Raw genomic sequence first — 10,206 nt, 5'->3', positions numbered from 1 at the left:
TTTTCTACATTTCTTTAGAAAATGAGAAAAATTATGCATTAATTCTCTAACTGCATAAGCAAAGTAAAAACATTTTAGTTCTTTAGATATTACATGCTTGGAATCCAGTTCTCATTCATTTTTGTGTACGCTACTCTTCATCCAACATAACATCAATTAAAAGCAAAGGGAAACAAATGTAAATAATAAGTTCGAAGACTAAGTACGATAAAGGTAATAGAAAATCATTTGATTTGTAATGCAAACTATTAGGGGCACAGCAAAAAATAATTAAATTTATTGAATTTTTGTGAAAAAAACTCAATCTGTGCACGATTGATCTAAACATGTAAATACAAGATAATACCATGGAAGCGATGCAAAATCAGAAGAGTTAAAAACCTTAAAAAAGGGAAACTACGAGGACTTAGTGACAAAACAAAATGTTTTTTGAAGGTAGGAACCCAAAATTTTGTCCATGTCTTCGAATTCAATTGTCGTTCTTCTTTTGAAAGGGTCTCGCTTCTCTTCTCTCTGTCTGTCACTTTTTTCTTTTTTAATTTGTGTGATTCTCCAATCTGCTGTGATTGAATATTGATGACAGTGACGCACAACCTCTCACGGGGCCCATAAATTTGTTATTTTTCTCTGATCCCCTTTGAATTGTGAGGGTGAAGTGAAAGATCTGAATTACGAAGATGATTCAGCTTCTGTTCACGTTGATATTTTCGGAGGGTGCGATGATAGCTTTGCTGCTGTTCAAGACCCCGTTGAGGAAGCTTGTGATAATGGGGTTGGATCGGTTGAAGCGGGGTCGTGGACCCTTGGTTGTGAAGACCGTTGCAGGGACCATTCTCGTGGTGCTCTTGTCGAGTGTGTACAGCATGGTCAACATTCAGAAGCATGAGATCGAGGATGGTGGTGCCATTAATCCCACCGATCAGGTTCTCATGGCCAAGCACCTCCTTGAAACAACACTCATGGGTATTTGTCTTCCCTTTTTCTTATTTTGCTATCATTTGATTTGTTCTCTCAATTTCTGATCTGACTCCTTTGTGTGTAATTACTTGCATGGATAATTAAATCAATTTATTCCCTGCGTTAGGTTTCTTATATGTTTTGTTGGGTCCTTATTGGAATGTCTAGGTTTCTATTTATATGCTACTGGTTGATTTCTTTTCTTCCCTAGTTTTATGTTGGAGCAACTTGAGTAATGTGACTTTGAGAAAAGGATGACTTCTTTTGTGGGTATTTTAACTAGGAATCATATGTGTATGGTTTTCTATGTTGGCGATTGTTTTTCTATCACAACTAGAAAGCATTTATGAATGTGAGCTTGTATGGTCTTATTGTCTGGGAAATGTTAACAAACGAATCTTTGTTTTGTTGACTCCTTTTCTGAGGCATTGGAGTCAAATCCATGGAGAAATTACTTTTCTTCCTTCATTTTCTTTTGTCCACAAGGAACAAATTGTTTTCACTTGCACTGTGCTAAGTTGGATCAACATTTTTCAAGCCATCTCAGTCAATGAACCGGAATCATCGGATGTAGATCAAATGACTCAATCTATCTAGGTAAATCAGACTAAAGATACTGATTCTAGATATAAGCCGTCTCATTTTATCCGACAGTTCAATTCACTGACTGCATGAACGCGTGAAAAGGGGATCCAATTTGACCGCATGGATGTAAATGAAGCTCAGCCATCCAACTGGTTTTACAGTGCTCAATCCTAGTGGTTTCTTCTATGGTGTTTTTCTGGCTTCCTGTAATCCTCTTTTGTAGCCAAAAATTCTTACAATGTGCTCTTTCTTTATACAATATTTTCAGAAACGAGTTACTCCTGTTCAAGAAGCCCCCGGAAGTATCTTATATGAATTATATCACGGTTAACATAATTTTCTTTGCTGTCTTCCAAAGAAGTTTTATGCCATTGATTTATCATAACCCTGGTCACAGCTTAAAAGCATCATGACTAGAGTGAAAATGCAGCTTCAATCCAACCAGATAATACAGTTCTGATTTTCTGGACCTATTTTCTCTGTAATGTTTCTGAAATATTATACCTGCTCTTTGGTGCTGGTCGTCATTCATCTTTGGTCAATTATTTGCAGGCGGTATACTTTTTCTTGGGCTTATGATAGACAGACTACATCATTACATAAGAGAACTGCGGATTCGAAGAAAGGGCATGGAAGCTGTCAAGAAACAAAGCAGAGGGTCTGAAGATGGGAAATTTACCTTTTCAGAAGAAATGAAAAGCGTGGAGGAAGAAAGAACTAGATTGAGAGCAGAACTTAGGCGCCTAGAATCTGAACTACAGTCAAAAATTAAAGACGCAGATGTTGCAGAAGCCAATGTATCTGCTCTGAGAAAACAATCTGAGGGGTTCCTTCTTGAGTATGATCGCTTACTTGAGGAAAACCAGAACCTCCGCAACAAACTACAGTCCTTGGACAGGAAATTGTCACATTCAGGTTCTAAGAAGAATATTTAAGTAACATTGCTAGTAGGAATGGCTTCTTCTTGTATACTCTTCCGGAGTTCCATGGCAGTTTGTTCACAACAGCTTGTCAATCCTTGCATGCTTGTTCCTCAAGGAATACGATTTTCACTTCTAATTGAACTTGGATCAATTTTGTCCTGACAAATTGTGAATTTTTTGAGTGATGACAAGAAATATAGTGCTGATTTGTTTTTTCTGCACATATGTAACTTTTGTAACATCTGTTTTCACTATTCAATAGTGTTTGATGGTATTAAAGTTATCTCTTAGTACTTAATTTTGATTGTCATGTATCCTATCTTGGTCCAGAGAGAAATCTCTTTTTGGCTGTTCACTTATTACTTCTCCATTTCTGGCGTCATGCATTTGTTCTAAATCCTCTATACACCCACCATATGATGTACTAGTTTTAAAGGCGCCCCCCCCCCCCCCCCCCCCCCCCCCACCAAACACTCTGGTCCATGTAGTTCAAGAAAAAAATTGCCTGGACTCAACATCATTATTTTTTTTTTGGATTTGGATAATTTTCTTATGAAAAGGCATTATGTTGTACTTTGTAATAGGAAAAGACACATTATTTATGAGCAAGGTATCTTCACCACAGTATATTATGAATGGTGAGTTCTACACAAGAAAGATTATCCTTTGTTCTCATAACAGGATAAACGTTATAATTTTGAAGAAAGGAAATGATTCAAATCTTTATTCACTTTTTACATTTATTCTTCTGTGGCGTAGAGGATTTGGTATGAAAACGAAGGTTGGGATCTATGTATTCATACAAATGGAAAAGAATACAGGGTTATTGAAGCTGCTTCAGCATATCATGACGTATGTCTTATTTGGATTGGCTTTTAACCTGAGGGAACGTTTTAATTGGAATTGTCATTATCAAGATTTTCTGAGACAAAAATGGGGAGTTCTTCAAAGTTTGTTGGTACAGAAAAAATGGTAAATGAGATAATTTTTTAAAGAGATAATATACATAAATTAACTTTTAACTTGTGTGAAAAATTGATTTACTTTTAATTCTTTAAAACGTTTTATTTTGTATGTGAATGTTGAGAAGATTATTCAAATTGACTATTTAGCTTCATTTTTTTGTATAAAGTATAATTTTCTGCTTCTAAGCCACTAATGGAGTGGGTATTGCTTTCGCTTGGAATAAAAATGTGGTTAAATATTAAAAAAAAGTTAATAACTAAAATGGGCCAAGTCTAAAAATATTAAGTAATAGAAGAGTCCTGAGAAGTGATGCAGCTCTAAGAATATGAGAAAGGAGATTACACAACCATACATGGGACATTTGGCCATTTGTCCTCTTCTATGTTCATAAACAATGTTGTTGTATGGTAGTAGTTTCAATGTCTGCATGGAATGAAATTTAGCTCATTTAAAGAATAAAATGAAATGATTGAAAATGGAATAAATGTCATAAAACGCTTCCACACACAAAATAAATTTAAATAAGGAATTTTTTTATATAGATAGCCAGCTCGTTTAGGCACACAAAAGTAAAGGAAGTTCCCTAGGGTTGGTGACTTTTGCTATTTTGGATAAAGGGGGGATCTTCTCACTTTCTGAAAGCATAGGTAGGCACATTGCTTTAACATTCATAAGGTTAATTATGTGTTTGCATCAATATCAATGATCCATGTTGCCTTTCAAATTCACATCAAAACAAGTATAACATTAAGTATACACATATCATTAAACACTATGTCTAACCAAATAATAACTATATAATTTAAATTATGATCAAATTTCGTCTCATTTATTGATTTTAGATACTTAAAGGTGGTATTTATATATATATGTGTGTGTGTATTGCATTGATATGTTAAGATAATTAGTTAAATAACCTTACTTTTGCAGTAAAATTACAAAAAAAATGTCTTCATGAGCTTTGTAATTAGATAACATATAGGTTAATGGAGAGTTTCATTGTATTTTACAACAGGCCACAACAATACTTTTCGTTTAGCGGTGAAAGTTGTGGGCACTAAAAGAAGCAAACGTAAAGTGGTGATGCATACAAGAATAGAATTAAGAGAACCAAAAATAAGAAAGATCCTAGCTCACTGCTTTGAAATTCATAGCCAGAATAAGTTAGGATAGGGTCGAATAACTTGCTGTCACCATCGGTGGAGCCTATGACTATCAATGAAATGCCAATATTTTGAATGAATTATAACAGGCCTTCTTGTTGTAGCAATTAATTCTAGATAGAACGCTTATGTCTACATTTAACAGCAGAAATTTTAAGAAAATCCCTGTTGCTCTTTTAATGAAAAGACCAAATTAATAACATTTAAAAAATGATCTGATATGCATTAATAGAGCTCACTGTGCGTGATGATTCACAAAACCAGGCGCAGGCTATTATTAATAATGGATGGGATTAAGGTAATACTGTCTATATTATATCCCGTATTATATTATAGTGATAAAAATGAAAAGCGTTGAATCAGAGAGAGACAGAGAGAACAGTAACAGAAAGCAATGCATGATAAAAATAAAAATTTCCATCTGAGGAGAATCGAATTTTCCATGGAGAACAATCACTACACACACACAAACTGACAATAATGATTCTCTGAAGCGACAATCACAGTTTCTGCCTCTAAGATAACAATCATCACAAGTGATAGCATTCCATCTACTCAATTCAACTACAATTTTAGGTTCACATAAAGTAACCAATCCGGTTTCCTCATCACTAACCATATTAAAAGTAGTCTCTGTTTTGTGAAAGGATAATTCTTCATGGAACTCATTGCTCCTCACCGTCACCCATTGCTCATCATCATTATCATCATCGTTTTTCCATATCCAAAGGGGTTCATCCGAAAACAAACTACGAATTCTGTCCGTAGGAGAGGGACAATCACGTGCTCCATGCTCGGTTGTCTCCAAGGAATCCCAAAATCCTCGTTCCAACACACCAGTGGGAGTGTCTGAATCCAACAAAAGCAACTTCAATTCCGTGCATTCCTTAACAAAACCGTGTCCAAGAAGCTCCTCCACCGACCACCTCTCATTCGGGTCCCTCTTCAAACACTTTCCCAAAAAGTCCCTCCCCTGCTCTGACACACAGCTAGGAATCTCAGGCAACTCATCGGAGAATCCGATCCTGTAAACCACTCCCGCCGGGTCGCCGACGCCGTGCCATGGTGGCTTCCCGGTGATCATCTCCAGCACTGTGCACCCCAGAGCCCACACGTCAGCAGGGAAACCCTGCTGCTCCCCACGCGCTACCTCAGGAGACATGAACGCCGGCGTGCCGGCGATGACGGACACCTCCCCCACCCTCCGAGCACAGCCCAAGTCCGCAATTTTCACCCCCTTCTCCGTCACCAACACATTCTGCCCCTTCACATCGCAATGCACTATCCCACTGGAGTGGAGGTAGTGCAGCCCCTGCAGAATTTGGCGGGTATAGGATCCCACCAACGCTTCTTCCATGCCACCACCGCGCTCCGCCAGCGTCCCATGAGGCGCGTATTCCATGAACATGTTGAACCAGTAAACACCGTTCTCAAACGTGGTGTCAAAACCTTGGTAGGCAACAATATGAGGACACCTGAGAGTGGAAAGAATCATCTCCTCCCTTTGGAGGAATTCCGACCGGTGTAGCTCTGCAGACTTGACGGCAAAGACTCGACCGGATCGGCGGGACTCGGCGATGTAGACGGCCGCGGTGGAACCACGGCCGAGCATGTGGCCTCGAGTCCAGTCCATGTCGAAAAGTTTAATCTTTAACTTGTGAGGGAGTTTAAGATGAGAAGGGAGTGAATGATGTTAATTATAGTATTATAGTGTGGTTTGAAGTGGGATGTAGTTGGGAGATAAGTTTCTGAAATTGAAGATTTATATATATATACATATTTGTGGAAGGTTAAGGTAAAGGGGTTTGGTGTGTTGTGGTTGGCTTAACGCAGAGGGTAAGAAAAGAAGTAATGATGAGGTGGAAAGGGTTTAATTTTTGTTTGCATTGCACTTTTTTGCTTGTGTCCAATGGACGGCCGCCGTCTTGTCCTTTCACGATCTAGAGATGGGAGAGGTCCACGTGTCAAAGGGATGGGTGTGGGAGCTTTTGTTGTTGGCCGGCCAGGCTATGGCTGTGTGTTACTTGGCTTTAGACAGGCATGAATAGATGAATGATGAATGAATGGATGAGTTAGCTAGGTTTTAAGGTGGCGGTGCACATGCTGGCACGTGCTTCATGGTGAGAAGGGGTGAGAGCCAAAGATTGCGGTGTTAGTGAGTGAGCGTGCTTCGTGAATCATGGGTGGTTCAGGGGGAGCGGCATGGAGTGGAACACTGTGGTGCCATTTTCCATGGCCATCTTAAATTGTTAAAAATGTTGTGTTATATCTTTGAGGACCCACCAAGGAAAGATAAAAAGATGCGCCTCAATTTCTGTGTGAAGGGCCTCACTTGTTATATTCCTAGCTCCATCTGTCGCTAGTAAACATTAAACAATGTACTGGTCCCTGTTGCCTCCCTGCTGTCAAATATAGATGGGTTGTGCCGAACAATGCTTCAATCCTTGGATTGATACCAGCATCTGGAATATACTGTATGGAACTGAAACCATTAGATATGGTGCAGTGGAGGATTAATTCTTGCAGGCCTCTTTCTTCCCTCCTAATCAACCACATGCGTCTTCTGGATTAGTTTTGAAGTCAAAGGGTGGTTTTATTTAAAACGAAGTAGCGGTTGATGTGGTGAGTTAGGTGGATTGTATGCGAAGCAAATGAAACAAAAACTGTAACAGTGAAAGTCAATTTAAAGGCAAAAAGGCAGTAAGAGATAGAAGTTAATTTGTGATGATGATGAGTGTAAAGCGGAAGGAGTGGTGAAAGGCAAGGATGTTGGTTTGCGCATATTGGACAGTTGGAATGCGGATAAAGGAGAAAAGGCCAAATCCAACTAACCCTAATGAGCAGTGATTTAAAAAAAAGAAAGCAGGAACCAACCAGGCTGTCCAATCACATTCACATTCACATTGTGGAGTAGTAGTTAACTATAAATTAAAGTGTTTGGAGCGTTAGTATTAGTACAAGTGTTGTTGTTGTTGGAAGGTATTTTGTTGAAAGGAATAAGGTGAAAGTGGAGAAGAGAGCTTAGACGTTGACGCTTTGCGTGCGTAATGTGAGGGCATCGGAGGAAGAGTCAATATGAAGGAAACCAATGATTAAAGTGTGAATGGTATGATCACATCACATGCCGCCAACCATTTTTATAGCAAAAACCACTCTTTGCTTTGATTCCTCCGTTTCTGAGTGTGCAATGCAATGCATGCATCGGATCACGCTGCATAATCCACTATATCCGCTTTACCTTTCCAAATTCATGTAATTCATTATTTCTTTACCATCCCTCCCAAACGGACCCAATGCTTGCCTCACACTCTTAGTCATGCACACCTCACCTTCTAAACGCCACTCCACACTCCATCATCGATAATAATAATAATAATGTTTTGAAAGTGGATCGAGGTACTCTAAACACCTTCACAATTTCTCTTTAAGCGTCATTCGGTTGCTTTCTTAATTTTTTTCTCTTCGTTCCACTATCTGGAGGTGCACTTGTCAAAGGTTCTCAGATGCTAAAGTCAGTATGTTATCCGTTCGGTAGCTCATATAAATGTATAGTAAATGCAATCTACATACCTCTTACCTTTTGATATGTATTTATAGTTTTCGTCGTGGGTTTGGAATTAGTGGAATCCAATCTCAACCCAATACTTTTAATCATTACTTACCTTAATCTTTGTAGGAAAACCTAATTAGGGACTTCCACCGACCGTCCATCTTCGACCATCCGGTCTTATTGATTACGGAATGATTTTATGACTATCCGACCCATACGGTACAAATAATAATAATAATTATTTATATAAAAGGACGATATAACAAATTACTTTAATCATATAGTTTATTGATAACACAATATGTTATAGCAAACATCCTTATTATAATAATTTCAATAAGCCAACGGAAATAAAGTCAAGAGTATGATTGGCGCGGCTTGTCTCATGATAAAGGAAAGACCTTATAACATTGTTTAAAATAAACTTCCCCCTTAGATGCACACTGCCTTGGAAGAAAACAAGAAAGGAAAGAGTTTTAATGTACAAGTTTATTTATTCACAAATTGTATTTCTTTCGTACATTGACCTTTCATAAACATTTTATAATAGTAAAATATTAACATCTAGTCATTCTTAATTGTAAAGTAAAATCACTAATCATAAGTTCATCGAATACTGATTGTATTATCTTATACACAACTTGAATATTGACTTGCAACTGATTAGGTTTGATAGATTTTTTTTTCTTGGTGTTAAGAATCTGGCTTATCTTAAGTGGGACAACCAAATGTATGAGCTCACATTGATTTAATTTTTGCTAACATTACCCCCTTTAAATTGAGTTTGAATCATTTTAAGCATTTTTTAAACTTGTAAAATAGTTCAACTTTTACTGACTTGTTAAAACTATTTTCAATTTGATCTTTGGTTTTGATCCCTATTTCTTTTTCTTTTGTCAACTCTTGAATCCAAAGAAATTAAATACCAATGTGTTTGGAATATGTCTCTGAAATACTATGCTTTTTTTTTTCGTAACAAAATTGTGAACTTGTTGACGAAAAATATTTTTGTGACTTACTTGAAGCTATACTTTCTAAATTACTCTTACGCATATTACTTGAGTTGCAAAATTAGTTATGTATTCTTCTTTAATGCTGTAACTATATTTACTTTTGTAAGACCATAATATTGCACTAAGATTAAATAAAATGTGCATCCTAACCTACTCTTTTTTTTATGCATCTCTTGTCCAATTACTAAATTCGTATCAAAAAGCTTAAAATCATTATTTTTAGTATAAAAAAATTCAGTCAAAGTTCCTTTAATATATCTCGAAATTCGTTTTACACCCTGCAAATGACATGCATGTGAGTCTCCATGAATATACTAATAATTCCAACTCTAAATAAAATAATAGGTCAAACAACACGATAATTGAGGTTTCCCCATCACTTTCTCTTGACAAATTAAACCCCTCTTCAACTGTTGTAGAACCTGGCCTTGAAATTTCCATTTTCAAATTTCAACATATCTAAGGTATGCTTATTACTTTAAGATGTACTGTTACTGGTAGTTACTAAACTATCAACATTCACTTGTTAAATAAAATATATTGAGGTAAGAAGATCGAAAAATAACATTAACAATTTTAACATGTAAAACCTCTAAAGTAAAATAAAAATAACAACACTTTATCTAAAAACAAATCCCCACACTTACTCCATAATTAGATCCTAAACAAAAGTGAGAATACAATATTTCTTCTCTCCACATTACAATATTTCACTGTATCACATCAATTTTAAAATTTATCTACAATTTTAAATCCAAAACAAACAAATATTGTATAATAAGACTTATGGTCTTATATTTTATATTATGTCAATATACTATCATGAAAATTTTTATAATACTTAAATTATAAATTTATTATTATCGGAAATGTAAGTCTAGAGAAACCTTTACTAACTATAGAAACTCTTTTTAAAAGAGGTGCTCTTCTTTATGTGCAAACAATGGGCTCTTATACTTCAAATGAATGGTCGTAACTATCAAGATATCCGTCTGATTTTTCTAGAATTATGTGTTACATTATAGAAAAAACCAACCACTACCCATTTT

General features: G+C 36.5%; 1 protein-coding gene and 1 pseudogene across 1 annotated transcript; one reads left to right on the top strand and one right to left on the bottom strand.

Moving 5' to 3' along the window:
- Positions 1–416: 416 nt before the first annotated feature.
- On the top strand, positions 417–2,835 carry LOC124838505 (uncharacterized). Its single transcript, XM_047314127.2, has 2 exons — positions 417–963; positions 2,095–2,835. The coding sequence occupies exons 1-2, from the start codon at positions 678–680 to the stop codon at positions 2,475–2,477; spliced, it is 669 nt and encodes a 222-aa protein (XP_047170083.1). The 5' UTR covers positions 417–677; the 3' UTR covers positions 2,478–2,835.
- Positions 2,836–4,885: 2,050 nt separating this feature from the next.
- On the bottom strand, positions 4,886–7,153 carry LOC124838387 (mitogen-activated protein kinase kinase kinase 17 pseudogene; annotated as a pseudogene).
- Positions 7,154–10,206: the final 3,053 nt, after the last annotated feature.

Source organism: Vigna umbellata, chromosome 5 (assembly GCF_029865625.1).
Source record: "Vigna umbellata cultivar VRB3 chromosome 5, Vumbellata_1.0, whole genome shotgun sequence".
Lineage (NCBI taxonomy): Eukaryota > Viridiplantae > Streptophyta > Magnoliopsida > Fabales > Fabaceae > Vigna > Vigna umbellata.
Note: the sequence above shows the minus strand (reverse complement) of the source record. Positions and strands in the feature narration are given on the sequence as shown.